This window comes from Brassica rapa, chromosome A08 (genome assembly GCF_000309985.2).
Source record: "Brassica rapa cultivar Chiifu-401-42 chromosome A08, CAAS_Brap_v3.01, whole genome shotgun sequence".
Taxonomy (NCBI): Eukaryota; Viridiplantae; Streptophyta; class Magnoliopsida; order Brassicales; family Brassicaceae; genus Brassica; species Brassica rapa.
The window spans coordinates 16,969,932-16,984,684 of record NC_024802.2 but is presented as its reverse complement, the minus strand read 5'-3'; the positions used below and the strand labels follow the sequence as shown (position 1 = coordinate 16,984,684).

The window sequence follows — 14,753 nt, the reverse complement described above, 5'->3', positions numbered from 1 at the left end:
TATATAATAATACTATCTTTTGTTGACGATTGGTTTTCGATTTCTCAGGCATGGAACTGTTCTTAAAACTACATTTTCCTCTGCTATAAAAGGATGTTGAGCCATTCATTACCAGTTGTAGCCTGCAAGTTAGGATGACCGGCAGTGGAGCACAATTAATATATGGAAATTTGGTAAACTACAAGGAACTGAAAAGCAAATATAAAACTTAAACAGTGATTGATGAACAAACAACCTTCTCGGATAGAGAAACTAACAGAATAACAAAAGACCGTGTGGAGAGGAACTGGAAGAATGAGCAATAATCTTCTCCTTCAACTCTTATAGAAACATGAGATTCTCAACCTGACCAGCGGAAACAAAGTCCGATTGACAAAACATATACTCGTCTGTGATTCCTTCGATATTAAAATTTCTCACACTATCATTCTTGAGATCAAAAAAGACAAAGCTAGTTTGTGATGCATGCTCGTGGATTGGTGTATCAATAATCTCGCCCGTGTCAGTGGCAGTGGTTTGAAACCTATGAAAATGTTTGGCTGTTACAGCGGCAGGCAAAACAAATGTCTTCTTGGACCATTCCTCCTTAGAAGGATCTTGTAGACTCCACAAGGCAATAATACCACTGATTTTCTTTTTATAGAAGATGACAGCTAGCTTTTCCTCGTACCTTGTCAACTTCGAGAAAGTGGGAAAGGTGCAAGGTCCTTTGATAAGAGCAAGCTTTTCAGACCTAACATCAAAACTCATGATCGCAGAAGCATTTAGTTTTATCCAGTAAAAGCTTGATAATACAAAACACCATTGATGCACAGTTCCTCACTTAGAGGAGAGTGATGAGGAATGATATTGTCTTGAATATTCATCATCTTCCATGAATCCTGATGAGTTGATGATCCCAGTGTCAAAACAAGTATCTCCTCAGCTAAACCGCGTCTGTTACTCAGCTTAGGCATACCTCTGATGATGCACAACACTTTATAATCGTTGTTGATGGGATCATAGCCTAAGTAGTGGTTTATGGCCCTCCTCCCTGCATTAACCTTGGGCAATGTAGCGGATCGTCTAGTGCAAGGGTTATAGACGATGAGTTCAGAAGGTGGTCCATAGCAAATCAACCCGTGGACTGAAGGAGATATTTTCGTGCGCTGTAGGGTGTGGACAGTCACATGGTAAGTGGCTAAAGAAGAAGCAGCATCGGAAGAAGATGGTACTAGTTCATGTGCAATTTTTAGGCTAACTTCTGAGTAAGATAAACCATCATATCTTTTCCTGAACACGAAGACAACACTTTTTGGTCTAGTCAAGGACTCATTCAGGAATAGTTTCATGAAATATCGACCGCGGATGATGGAAGCCCATTGCTTAGATACACATAGTGATCTGATTAGGGTTTTCAGTGGCAACCGTTTGAATATCTCTATCATGAGATCAAGAGAAAGGGAGTATGAGTTTACTCTTCCGTTTGTAAGCTTCTTCCTCGGTGTTTCCATGGTCGAGAGAGACGACAACGATGACTATTTAGAGTATTATAACCTGTTAAACGTGCTTCCTTGTCTCTTAAGGTTTGTGGCGGTGAGGGCCAGAGGCCCACCACAGGACTGAAATGACAAGAGTTATCAAAACTTTATAATATACACTAAAAACAAAATTAGTAACTAGCTAAATACTTTTTAGCTATTTACTAATAGGCTAATAGCTAAATACTAATATATAAATTGAAGTACTTCTATCTCTAAAACGCTCTAACTTCTTTCTAAGTTCATCTAAACTAAAGCTGCGTTCGGTGGCCGGCGAGCAATTTTGCCGCCGGTCGCCACCCCTTTTTTTGTTGTTTCGTTTTTGTTGTAATATAAAATCCATGTTTTCGGGTTAGCCGAATCTCTCTTCCGTTGCGGATCTAATAACCTTCGCTATGGCGATGTCTTTTGTTGTGTTTTTTCTTGTTCTTCATCGAAGCTAATCTTCAATCAATTCTCTTTATCTTCGATGAAGAACTCTCAGATAACTTTCCACTTGTTCTTACTGCAATCCCGTAGGCTACTGAACGGGTTTCTTTGTTTCCCGCTCACCTTAATCTCTCCTTCTAAGAGATTCAGTCTTTCTTGTTAAGTAGCCGGTATGGCGTGAAGAAAGCTTCTCTGATTAAGGGTTAATGAGGTTTGATGGATCTTGCAGTCAATTTTGGAATAGATCAAGAAGAGTCGGCGCTTTTAGCGGTCCGGTAAATGGTCTTCTTCCTTCTTGACTCGTTCTTCCTCTGCTTCAAAAATTCCGGTGAAACAGAGTATTCCCAATAAAGCAGTCGCGGTTGATGGTGGAAGGTCTGTTCAAGCAAAGATTAACGCGTTCAGGAGCGTAGATGGAGTAAAATTGGAGATTATCAGAAGTGCTACGACATCAACTCCTCTTTCTTTACGGAGGCGCGTCCGTCGCGCGTGACTCGGGTTTAGGTCCATGCAGATGAATCGATTGACGCGTGTCTTACTTCACTTGATCTTTGACGCGTGGCAAGCTGAAGTGAGACTTTGAAGCGGTGGAATTAATATACTAAAGTAGGGTTTGTATGGGCTAAAGTGTATTCCGGGTTTGTAATCAAAGGGGAATGGGCCGTTAATTTTGCTTGTATGTTTGCCCAAAAGGGATTTCAAAAGAAATTCAAAGTTGACAAAAAAAAAAAAATACTAATATATATTTTTTGAAAAATAAATAGCTAAATACAGTTTCCAGATATAGAAAAGATAAGACGCAAACAAACAAACAACAAAGAGACAGAATCCAAACTGAAAAAAAAAAGAAAAAAAAACAGAGAATCCCTGTCTGAAGCTCAAACCCCTTCAGCATCCATTACAAGTTTACAACCATATTCTATCTACCATAAATTGAATAAAACACTGTAAAATTATTAGTTTTTGAACTTGCGCCATATATGTAATGTCAACAGACTGCACATAAATAAATAAAATATAATGTTTGATTCATTGATCTGTAACTTGAAAACTAAAGACTCCAACCCTTTGATCCAGCCACCAACTCAACAACTTATCTGCTCTATAATTCATTTGATTCCGGTTTTGCTGACATGGTTCCATTACGGTTCTGCTGAGACTGTGGCTGCTGTGTTAACTGGCTGATGTGGAGTTGTTGGAACATCTCGGCGTTGAGTGATTGCATCTTTGATCTATCAGATTCGTTGTGGCTGGTCTCACCAATTGCCAGTTTCAGCCTCTGGACTTCCCCATTCAGTGCTTCACTCAGAGCTGCCACAAAAAAAAAAAAAAAAATCATGTTCTGAAAAATGTGAAGGGAAAGAATATAATATGAAGAGAAATGCATATACCATCGCGAAGCTGAGCTTGCTGCTCCATTGATTGAAGACGAAACTTGAGCTCATTGTTCTGGTTTGTCAACCCCATCATATCTCTCTGTGGATCAATACATAAAATGGTTTTAAAAAAACAAACAAAATCTAGACGCTTGTTATAACATTGGTAGAAGACTAATAAGGCACCTGCAAAAGCGTGAACTGAGCAGACAATGTAGTAGCCTCGGTCTGAAGAGTCTGCACTTTGTGTTCCAATTCCAAAATGTACCGCATCTTCCTCTCCTTTGACCTCGCTGCAGACTGACGGTTCGCCAATATCCTGAAAAAAAAAAAAGATTATAAAATTGCATAAACGTTCGAACCCTCCGATTAAACTTAGACAGTGGATTATACCTTTTGACACGCTTAGGGTCAGACACTGCCATCTCTGCTAGTTTATCATTAGCCATGATCTTCTTCATCTCCGCCGCATTAAACTCACCGCTCTTAAACTCGATGCCACCATCAACCGAGTTGGTAGGAGGAGGCTTTAGTGAGTCTTCACCAAAAGACATCTTCTCCATGAAACAACTGTCAACTGAAACACTCCTGTAATGTCTTGTCGTAGGAGCAATGTCTCCTTCTCCTCCGGCTCTTCTCTTCAAGCTATTGTTACGATCGCCGCCACTCTCGTAATTAACACTACTGCTTTCTCCCTCCGTGTCGTCACTACCGTTAGTCTTGGTCCCGCTTGCTCTACTGCTCTCACCGTTCTTGCTATTATTATCATCAGCTTCGGATGAGTTCAAGGCGTCGATGTTTTCAAGATTCATATACGCCGAGAAGAGATCATCCATGTCTTCTCCCGACTCCTTCTTGACGAAAGGAGGAGTGTGATTTGACCAATCAGGAGATTCCCCTCTCTCCAACGGTCTTGGAGGGATCGAAGTGGGGATGTCGCTGTTGGAGCGTCTATGAAACTTTCTCGGAGGCAAGACGACTCTAGAAGAGTCTGAGTTACACCTCGTGAACGGTGGAGGAGGCAACAGCGAAGAAGGCTGGTTGTTGTTGTTGTTGTTGTTGTTAGAGGGAGAAGGGCTTAGGGGAGGCAAGGAATCGAAGGAGAAGAAAGAGGAAGGCTGTGAGATTGAGCGTGAGTGACTAGCTCCCTGAGGCTGTGGTCTGGTCGTGGGGATCTGAGAGTAGGGAGAAGTCGGAGGAACACCGACTCGTTTGGCACTGTCACTGGAGAATTGGAGCTGCTGAGGCTGTTTGCCGAATGGAGAATGGAGTCTGTGGATCATATCGGTGTCTGTATCACCCATTTCGTTCAAGATCCGACGGGTAATGCTTGCTAGTGAAGTGAAATTCAAACACTGCTAAGTACCAGAAAAAAACTCTTACAAGATGGGTAAATAAATTTAAAATCAGAGCTTTGAAATGCAAGTTGATACCTCTGTTTGATTCAACGCACTTAACTTGAATCAATCAATGGCGTAAATGGCGACAACGTTTAATTAACAATAAAACAAATAAGACAACTCTTTTCTCTCTCTCTCTTACAACTTTACGTTGAAATAAACTAATCTTACTTTCTCTCTCTCTAGAAATTTGGAAAATCTCAGGGCCAATTTGTCTTCCTCCGCGATTTTCTCTCTCCCTTGATTTATTTATTTTTTTCTCGATTTTTGTTGGTACGAGCAAGTTAGAAAAAAAAGAAGAAGACACGGATGTCATGTGAAGGAAGAGAGAAATTATAAACACCGCACCAAGACGCGTGAATTTTTTCACCCGATATTTTTTTCTAATTCAGTGCGCTTATTTTCTATATCCCAATGTAAAGTTTATGTAAAGTTTATGTCAATTGTTTAGAAAAAAATCTGAGCTTAATCAGTATCAAATATGTAGAGATACCATATGCTTTTAGATGTTGATAGCTTAAACGTAATTATTATTATATTGAAAATTCTGATAAAATTATATATAACTTGCAAATACATTTTCTTTTGTGATTTTGTTTTGTTTTTATTTTGTGTAAGGAAAAAGTGATTTCACCTCTTTGTTCAAAATTTAATCAAATATAAATCTGTAGTCTTTTCCAACAAAAATCGAATTCAAATGGCAGAATATTATTTATGATACTTTTTTAACCGCTAGGCCAAAAATTCGTTGGTGCTATTTTTGATGAAGATTCTTTTGTTATCGAAATGGTGAAGATTATTTCATTAAATGAAATCTGTAGATTCTCGTAATATATGGAAGATATCATAATTTATAATGAAATCTGTAGATTCTCGTAATATATGGAAGATATAAATAATTTATAATGAATATAATTTTTTGATGATATGAATATGGATTAGGTTTCGATTGTATTCGATTTCCGACCACATTTTGACATTTTTGCTAAGACGAAAGATTCTGTCCTCGCTCTGTCATGGACTCATTTGTGTCTCGGCATTATTTAAAAGCCATTCTTTGTATTTTTCTTTTCTGCAATTTCCCTTCATACATTGTGTAATGGAATGCCATATCGAAAGATTTTTTTTTCTGGTTACCACCAAGTCGGGCTAAGAGCAGCAGCATTAACGAACCCCCGGTTGGGGTTCATAATTTGAATTTTTTTTTTCATTTTTCGTTTGATTTTTTTTTTTTTAAAAAAAAATTAACCAATAGCAGGCTGCCATGTGGCGTGGGACCCGCTGAACAGTAACGACTCGGGTTCATGCAGAAAAAGCGTGGCGAGACAGAGTCATTACTGTAACTTATTATAATACGTACTTGTGCTTTGGGCACATTCAAATTCTTAAATAAACAGATTCTTACATTATAGGAACTTTTAGATAGATTGTCTCGTGCTGCAATGCAAGGACGAAGATATTTGTTAGTGTCCAACTTTCAAAGTTTTATGAGTATCACAATAATTAATAACATTTTCATAAATACAGCCGATCAATATAATTATTTTCACATGTCTTCAATTGCATGAACCCCACTACACAACAAGTACTAAATCTTATAACCACCTCCCTCTATTCTAAATATAAATATCTACATATCCCCAATGATATAATTCTAAGATTTCAGTATTTTCTTAATCGCCGTGCAAATAATAGTATTAGTATAAAAATAAAACATGAACCAACGTGGGAAAACAATATAGAACTCAATATTTCCAACGTAGGAAAACAATACTACTCAATAGCCGCATTCGAATAAGACTTATTTTAAAATTCTGGTAACCGATAAATTCGCAGTTAAAATCTAAAATACTTTTCGATTCAAGTACCATTATACAAAATAAATTAGTTTTTATCCGAGATTGGTGTTGTGATTCAAGACTTGGCCCAACTCAAGATGAACTTAAACAAAATATTTTTAAAAGAAAAACAATCAAGATAACATTTGATCTTTTAAAACAAATGAAATGTCTAGCGTTTGCTGATAATGAATTATGTTAACACAGAAACACTCATTTGTTTCTAAAAGAAATAGTCATGGATCCGCGTGTGAACTGGATAATTGAAAGTCGTATTTAAGGGTGTGAATCACGTGGATCAAGTCTTTTTCACGTGGATAAAGTCTTAATCATTTAAGAAATGGTCTTGTTAAAATTAATCAACAGAAAACGCACACCTATATTAACCTGAATAACCTTTTCAAAAAATTGTGTGACTATCGACTGATTTGTATATGCAACCGACAACTCGGTACATGGTTATTTCTTAACGTAACAAGATTTAATTTGGTATATGTAAATTGAGATTTACTTGACAATTGCAAATGCTACAACATCCGGCCATAACCAATGGTCGCACATCAAACCTTTGGAATATTATTTTTTCCTATAAAAGTATATGCTCTTTGAAAAATTAAAAATAAGTATACACTCTTTGGTAAGCATATTTAATCCACCTAATATCAACTTCCTTTTGAATACGTTCAACAACTTTGAAAAAATAGCAAAGAAAGAATAAACACTTTTTTTGTCAAAAAAATGAAGAATAAACATGGGACAGCAAATAGGGCCATACATAAATTTGTATTAGTGGAATCATTTGAGACTATTGACGCATGCACACATGAGTAAAATGTAAAACGAACATGAAGAACATTTGTACTTATTTCAAATTACCATGACAAAAAGTTACATTCCTAGGTTTTCCTAAACCGTAGTAACTAATATTTATATTTACGTATTTAAATTATAGATCAAAACATCTCTGTTCATCCTTAAGACTAATTTTAAAACGTCGCGACAATCACAACGTGATTTCTTGTACGTACCTAAGATGACAATTGACTTGTCGAGAATCGATTTTCGACATTTTAGGTTGGTTTAGATTTCTTTTTCAAAATAATTATTATAAGACCAGCATTACACAATTAAATAAAAGTTAACAGAAGTGCAGATAAATCTCATCGAAAAATAAAGGAAAGAAATTACATGGGGGAAGATAGATGATCCATAGTGACTGGAACACTCACCTAGTCCGGCATGATCTTGCTTGGCTACGCAATGGGAACGAAACGGCGCGTTTCAGTTTTAAAGTTTTATGCTCCAATGTTTTCGCGGCGCTCTTTTTATCATATCCATCAACCACAACAGCCAAACTCTGACAGTTTTTATCATAATCTTTTTCTTCATTGCCACCTTTACCGGCAGAATGGTCGACATGTTGCTGTTCTTCAACTTCCACGATGGAGCTAGCAACCTGTTTTGACTCGTGCCTGGTCGTAACAGCAATGACGATACCAAGACCGAGCAGGATCAGAACAGGAAGAAAGATTAAGGACAAGCCGTAGTAGATGATCCATTGGAATCCGGCATGGTTCTTGCCATGAAATATCCATTCAAAGACAAAAGCAATGCCTGAGAAAAACGTGGCAAAGATACTTATGAGAAAGATTGTAACGATTTTCGGATTAGGAACGTCGAAGAATGTTTTGCTGCGGTTGAGCCATTGCTTTGGTGGTTGCTGCTGCAGCTGCAATGGGCTAGGCGCACCAGTGTTTGGCTTTTGGACCATTTTTTTTTCTTGTTGTGGAAGAGAGGATAGACTAAAGAACTTTTATAGCCGTTTGACTAATACAACAAGATCATATATATAAAAAATTCTTCCTACATTTTTGCTGAAACAGTTACGATTTAGCGATATCCCAGTTAAGATTTTGTAATTTGAAATCGTTCACTAGACTGATTATTAGTTACATAAACATGAAACCAAGTCAAAGACAAATACTAAACATTTTGCATTACGGGAACTATGGACAATTAAAAAAAAAACAATAATGAGCCGCCTAAGCTTCACTCTTTTCGAACTAGCTTTTAAAAGAGAGAAACCATACTTGATATATAAAAATAGCGGCTTGTCTACTTGATAGTGATGTAGCGGTTCGTGCCGTGCCTAGCCCAATAGTCCTTGAGATCAACCGGAGAGGACAAGTCCTGCCCTTCGCCAGCTAAACGGCTAAGTAGCCTGGAGAAGACGTTCCCGCTCATCTTCCTACCGCCCATCCGAGAATGCCGCTTGTTTGGCATCTGCGGGAGCGGATGCTGAGACAATGTGGTCGTGCAGCAAGACGACTGCCACCCGCCGCTTCCCCATTTATAACACTGACGAGCGGTACCCGTGCAAGTGCACATGGGCACAGGCATTGTCGTCTCATCGAACGCGACTAGGTTTAAACCGACTTCGTTAACGTCCCAGTCTTTTCTGCACTTCTTTCCCGGAGAAGCTGCCAGACGGTTCAGATCGTCTCCCACTTTCTTCCCCTGTTTGGTCTCTTTTTTCCTTTTTGTCGGGTTCTTGTCGGCTGGGATAGGTGATACAGGGGGAGGCCTCGGTGGGTGGCTTCTTCCTTCAGTTCCACCACGTTTTGCACATGACAGAATGTAGTTTAAGTTGTTTTTCTCAGGGTAGTGAAGAGCATTTAACGCAGTTTCCCTCTCCATGATGGCGTTGTCTCTTTCCGAGAGAGCTTTGTCCCGTTGCTCAAGTGCTTCGTCTCGAGCGGCTAAAGCTTCCTTCTTGGCAGCTAAGGCTTCGTTTCGTTCCTTGAGAGCAGCGTCTCTTTCGGCGAGGATGGACATGATCTTCTTATTCATAACGAGTGCATTATGTTGCTCCTTTATCTGATGCTGAGGCATCATATTCCACTGTAAGAAAAACACTTACTTCTTAGTCTTTCAACCAATAGTAAAACAAAGAAAAAAAAACATAATGTTCATCAAAGTGTTGGTCTTATTACCACAGAAGGTGGTGTCCCTTTGTAGTAATCAGGCTTGTACCTCCCATTATCATACTGACCACCACTCTCCATCCTCTGGTTCAAATGCAATAGCTTGTGATTAGTTTGTCTGAAACTAGGCTCAAAATAAACTGGAGACAGATCATCATAACAGAAATACAAGAAAGAAGCACCGCACCGCAACACAAAAGAAAATTCAATCCCTTTCTATCTAATGAATGCCATGGGATGCTGGTAGCTCACGGTTATTAGGTATTGGATAAGCAATAATTTCCACGTGGACATGAGTTTAAGCATTAGAGTTCAAATCATAGTTGATTAAAAATAATCCTCACTTTTTAAAGGAAAAAAAAATCATCACTACGCAAAAATGAATGTCCATCAAAGACTTTGAATTTCAAGTTGAGAGCTCCAAGAAGACGACAAATCCGAAGGGAAAAAAAAAAAATCAAAACTGAGAAAATGAGCCCTAGAGACTCAGAATCTATATTCGAATTAAGCTATGCGTATATCAAGCAGGTACACAATTTATAACAAATTTGATCGGAAAGCTTACGGATTTCGCAGGAGAAAAGAGCAGCGGAAGTCGAGAAAGATCTCACGCTCGGGAGAGAGATTGGTTTGTGTCTCTGTAGGAGGTGGCAAGTGTAAGAAGAAGAAGAGCTCGACGACACTTATCAGTCATTGACAATTATATCCTCTTTCCATTTCAGTGCACAAACGTTTCTGTTCGACTCTCTTTAAAGAAAAAGGTAATTATGATATTATTGGATTAAAAAAAAATTAACCAGATCATGGGCCGAATCGTGGCCCAAATAATAAAGCCCATAGTCCGGGTCGGATACGGATCGACCCGGGTTTCAGATCCCGACGTGTGCGCTTCTTCGCTCTTGTAATAATATATCTTTCTCACCAATCATCATCGTCCTTGTCCTTAAACGCGTCAGGAGAGGAGAAATATCAGATTCAATCGGCGTCTGACATCTTAAGATCCAGAACTCGTCGGAAAATGTCTACGTTCAGTGGCGATGAAACCGCTCCTTTCTTCGGCTTCCTTGGCGCTGCCGCAGCCCTCGTCTTCTCCTGTAAGTCTTTTGCGATTTGGAACCGATCTGCCTTGATTTGATTTGATTTGATTTGACTTAGTGTTAATCACATTCTTGAGATTAGATCTGTGAGATAAGTTAACCGATCTGCCTGGTAATATTAATATCTTGACTAGGCATGGGAGCTGCATATGGAACAGCCAAGAGTGGTGTGGGAGTGGCATCGATGGGTGTGATGAGACCTGAGTTGGTGATGAAGTCTATTGTCCCTGTTGTTATGGCTGGTGTGTTGGGTATTTACGGTTTGATTATTGCTGTTATCATCAGTACCGGGATTAACCCCAAGGCTAAATCTTACTACCTCTTCGACGGGTATGCACATCTCTCTTCTGGTCTCGCTTGTGGACTTGCTGGTCTCTCTGCTGGAATGGCCATTGGTATTGTTGGTGATGCTGGTGTCAGGTAATCTATAATAATAAGTGTAGTCTCAAATTAATAGCACATGATAAGCAACTTTTCTTTTGATGGCTCAGGGCCAATGCTCAGCAGCCAAAGCTTTTCGTTGGTATGATTCTTATCCTCATTTTCGCCGAAGCTCTGGCTCTGTACGGTCTCATCGTGGGGATCATCTTGTCCTCCCGAGCTGGTCAGTCCAGAGCCGAATGAGGAAGAGAATGATTCTTTCTTCTTGGATTCTGCGTGATTCTTTCTTTTGGTTTTTGCCACCGGTCTCATTCTTCAACGAGCCGGGATCTTTTTTTATGTTATTTTTTTATCAGGTTAGTAGAGGCACAATGTGGTTTTGCTACGTGTAGACAAAAACCACACCTCATCAAACTGTTGTTTGTTTTCTCTCTTCTGTTACGTGTAGACAAGATGTAACTGATTTATGTTTTTATCACTCCAATAAATCACAGAAAACTCGATTTGATCTTTTTTTAAAGCTTCTTTTGGTTATAACTTCTCTTATAAATATTCTCTTGAGGGATTGATTGAAAAAAATCTGGAACTGATCTCTCAACTCTTGTCTATACTATATCTAATCCATCTCTTGTATTACAACTTTAACTGCACCAAATTTCTGATAAGTGTATATATTCAGATGAACGTGTAGGTAGATGAATGTGTAGAATGCATATAGATAAATACGTGTAGGGTGAATTGAGATAGGATGCGCTTCAAGCCTACAATAGTATCAAACGCAAACAATAAAACGACGTTGCATGTGTGCATACTATACAGAAGAGCGCAAAAGAAACATGTGAGCAGTGAAATACAGAAGCCATAGGAATGCAGCCAAAAAGTGAACAACACAATCCTGCAAACTAAAATCTAAAACACGATGGAAATAAGAAAATAAAAAGATAGTGAACAAATCTTAAGCAAATCTAACATAGTGACTCAGATCTTAGTTAAATCTGAATATGGGTAAGGAAGAAAAGCAACTTGAAATGATGGCCACAAAAAGAGTTTTGAGAGCTACTTTCAACTACTTCTCGACCACCAGTTTTAAATGGCTTGGTGACATTTGGCCCCACCCACCATTTTGTCTTTCTTTTCCTCTTGTGGCTCTTATTTTTTTCAATTTTTTCATTTATAAAAAAATAGCCACACGTCCTAAATCTATTGCATCTTTACAGCAAGTTGAGATAAAATATTCATCATATAATTATAAGTACTGTAACTAAAGTATAAACCATAATATAATGTACTAACTGAATGACAATAAAACTTATCACGGAGAGTGTGATTCACCTAATAAAAGGGAAGGAAACAGAAGGCGAGTCTGCTTCAGGGGGACACGTCAATGACCTTCCAGATGGCATAGAGTCTTTTGTCTTGGGGTCCCCATCTATCTAATCTAGCTAATCTTCTTTTTGTCTCTCTAAATGGACTTTTAACAAACACTATTACAATCAAATGTTTGTACACATTTACACTATTACAATCTTGTTAGGCGCTTACTATTTCTATAATGATATTTCCAAATATCATATTTGGACTATTAAATGGTGATTGTTAGTATTTGTTAAAAAATCCATTTATAGAAATCGTGAAGACAGAAAATCATTCTCTTTAACAAACATTATTACACTCTTGTTAGGCGATTACTATTTCTATAATTTTTGTACTTCAAGAAAATTTGACAATTACTAAAAGCAGTAAGTAATAAACAGTTGAAATTCATGGCGCGTGGGATTTGGTTCTGTCTCTTCAGGCTTCTCCTCCATCGTAGAAAGGATATAAAAGGAGGGATAAAATATTCGTATAAGTTTCTTTCTTTTCTCCTCCTCCATCTTCTTCTTCTTCCTTGATTGATACCAACGTGTTATCCTTATCCCATCCCTTAACCCGCTTCTTCATTAACTAATCAGACCACTTCATCTCTATCAATCGTAACCTGTGCTCTGTAGTCTGTATTGAAGGTGTGATTCATTGTAGAGCGAGAAAACGACTGTTGGAGCCTAAAGATGCGGATTTTGTGCGATGCATGCGAGAACGCAGCCGCTATCGTCTTCTGCGCCGCCGATGAAGCTGCCCTTTGCCGCCCCTGCGATGAAAAAGTAAGTATTCTCTTCTTTTTTAAAAAAAGTTTTTGTGTCTTGTGTGTATTGATAGTGCTCTATGATGGGTTCTGAAAGATGGAGTCTTTGTTATCTATTAATCTATATTGTTATGAAGTATAGATTGTGAGATTTGGTCCTTGGACTTTTAACTAGATTGCTTTCTAAAGAAGAATGGATTATGAAAACCTGAAAAAAGTTTAAATCTTTTGTATTGCTTTCTCACTAAGATGAATTCATGTTTGATTACATGAGATTTAAAGTATTTGCTGCTGGGGCCTCAATGATTCTACTATGTGATGTACATTGGCAGGGAATGGTTTTGTCTCCAAAGTATGTATTTACTATTTAGCATAGCTTGTGGAGAAAGAATATAGCTCTTTGTCCTTACATCAGTTAGGTGACTCTTAATAAGGGTAACATTTTACAGTCCTTCTCGAGTCATTAGCTGTTTTTTTTAAAATTGCAATAGCTCTGAGTAGCTTTTGTTTTTGATCAAAATAGATTGTCTTGATTCCAAACACTGTAATATGTTTTTCAGGTACATATGTGCAATAAGCTAGCTAGTCGGCATGTACGTGTAGGTTTAGCCGAACCAAGCAATGCCCCTTGCTGTGATATTTGCGAAAATGCACCTGGTATATGTGATCTATTTTGCTTTAAAACTTTCCACACCCATGTTTCAAGTGTTTTTGCATAGATCTCATTCTTTCTTGGTTCTTCTCGGCAGCCTTCTTTTACTGTGAGATAGACGGTAGTTCGCTTTGTCTGCAATGTGACATGGTAGTACATGTTGGTGGCAAGCGAACGCACGGGCGGTTTCTTTTGCTCAGACAGAGGATAGAGGTTTGTATTCAACTCTTTTTTGTTTCTCTCACTATCATTTTTAGTCATTGTGTTTGTACTTCTTCTTTTGTAGTTTCCAGGGGACAAGCCTAAACAAAACAATACGAGAGACAATATGCAAAACCAAAGAGTCTCTGCAAGTGCAAACGGTGAAGCTAATGGCAAGACTGACGATGAAATGATTGATCTAAATGCTAACCCGCAGAGAGTACATGAGCCATCATCAAATAACCAAGTACTTTTTATCTTTCTCTATATCTATAGATAAATTCTTTTAAAAAAAATTGTCTTCTCAATATGTTTTATTTCTTAAATGAGTGACCAGGGTATCGATGTTAATAACACGAACAATCACGAGTCCGCAGGTGTTGGACCCTTTAAACGAGAGTCTGAGAAGTGATAAGGTAAGAGTGAGAATCAGTTTAAAAGACCGTAAAAAGATTTTATGTTTTCTTTTCCCTTTCCTTTGTTTGATTGATTCTATGATTTGTTGCAGGGTTTGGTTCTTGCGAAACTTTATTGTTGAAGAAAGAAGAAAGGCCTGTCTTGTTTGTGAATTATCTTAGTTTAAAGGAAAGGGCTCACATGAATGTATAAGCTTATATAATCTGAAATTTCTCAGTAACTTATTTATTTTCATTTTTTCTTATTATTAAAACTATTTTGGAATATTATATTAGACCAATTAGGAAAAATATAAACCAAACCGATTAAGTAAGAAACCATGGCAACATATTTTTT

General features: G+C 38.0%; 6 protein-coding genes across 10 annotated transcripts; 2 read left to right on the top strand and 4 right to left on the bottom strand.

Annotated features, from left to right (window-relative positions):
* Positions 1-196: 196 nt before the first annotated feature.
* Positions 197-2,848, bottom strand: LOC103835569 (putative F-box protein At4g38870). The gene is given in 3 exon segments (XM_009111742.3): positions 197-773; positions 776-1,517; positions 2,834-2,848. Coding segments are annotated over 3 exon segments (1,209 nt in total). The 3' UTR covers positions 197-321.
* LOC103835156 (bZIP transcription factor 18) lies at positions 2,758-5,238 on the bottom strand. Of its 4 annotated transcripts, none has more exons than XM_009111270.2 (5): positions 4,759-5,228; positions 3,719-4,680; positions 3,512-3,644; positions 3,341-3,425; positions 2,758-3,260 (listed from the first exon to the last, which is right to left on the bottom strand). In XM_009111270.2, the coding sequence occupies exons 2-5, from the start codon at positions 4,627-4,629 to the stop codon at positions 3,052-3,054; spliced, it is 1,338 nt and encodes a 445-aa protein (XP_009109518.1). In that variant the 5' UTR covers positions 4,630-4,680; positions 4,759-5,228; the 3' UTR covers positions 2,758-3,051. The 4 variants fall into 4 exon arrangements, with proteins under 4 accessions (XP_009109518.1, XP_009109520.1, XP_033133037.1 ...); XM_009111272.2 differs by having other exon boundaries at positions 3,019-3,260; positions 3,719-4,658; positions 4,759-5,238; XM_033277146.1 differs by having other exon boundaries at positions 3,019-3,260; positions 3,719-4,654; positions 4,759-5,238.
* Positions 5,239-7,695: 2,457 nt separating this feature from the next.
* Positions 7,696-8,385, bottom strand: LOC103835568. Its single transcript, XM_009111741.3, has one exon. The coding sequence runs from the start codon at positions 8,332-8,334 to the stop codon at positions 7,789-7,791; it is 546 nt and encodes a 181-aa protein (XP_009109989.1). The 5' UTR covers positions 8,335-8,385; the 3' UTR covers positions 7,696-7,788.
* A 77-nt stretch (positions 8,386-8,462) lies between these two features.
* On the bottom strand, positions 8,463-10,290 carry LOC103835155 (protein BASIC PENTACYSTEINE5). Its single transcript, XM_009111268.2, has 3 exons — positions 10,113-10,290; positions 9,557-9,631; positions 8,463-9,464 (listed from the first exon to the last, which is right to left on the bottom strand). Exons 2-3 carry the CDS (start codon positions 9,626-9,628, stop codon positions 8,679-8,681), a joined length of 858 nt encoding a protein of 285 aa, XP_009109516.1. The 5' UTR covers positions 9,629-9,631; positions 10,113-10,290; the 3' UTR covers positions 8,463-8,678.
* A 125-nt stretch (positions 10,291-10,415) lies between these two features.
* LOC103835154 (V-type proton ATPase subunit c1) lies at positions 10,416-11,541 on the top strand. Its single transcript, XM_009111267.3, has 3 exons — positions 10,416-10,641; positions 10,779-11,064; positions 11,136-11,541. Exons 1-3 carry the CDS (start codon positions 10,566-10,568, stop codon positions 11,266-11,268), a joined length of 495 nt encoding a protein of 164 aa, XP_009109515.2. The 5' UTR covers positions 10,416-10,565; the 3' UTR covers positions 11,269-11,541.
* A 416-nt stretch (positions 11,542-11,957) lies between these two features.
* On the top strand, positions 11,958-14,686 carry LOC103835153 (B-box zinc finger protein 19). 2 transcript variants are annotated; one of them, XM_018653496.2, is made up of 7 exons: positions 11,958-13,166; positions 13,480-13,582; positions 13,708-13,804; positions 13,897-14,012; positions 14,086-14,247; positions 14,338-14,416; positions 14,509-14,686. In XM_018653496.2, the coding sequence occupies exons 3-6, from the start codon at positions 13,714-13,716 to the stop codon at positions 14,410-14,412; spliced, it is 444 nt and encodes a 147-aa protein (XP_018509012.1). In that variant the 5' UTR covers positions 11,958-13,166; positions 13,480-13,582; positions 13,708-13,713; the 3' UTR covers positions 14,413-14,416; positions 14,509-14,686. The 2 variants fall into 2 exon arrangements, with proteins under 2 accessions (XP_018509012.1, XP_009109512.1); XM_009111264.3 differs by lacking the exon at positions 13,480-13,582 and having other exon boundaries at positions 11,965-13,166.
* Positions 14,687-14,753: the final 67 nt, after the last annotated feature.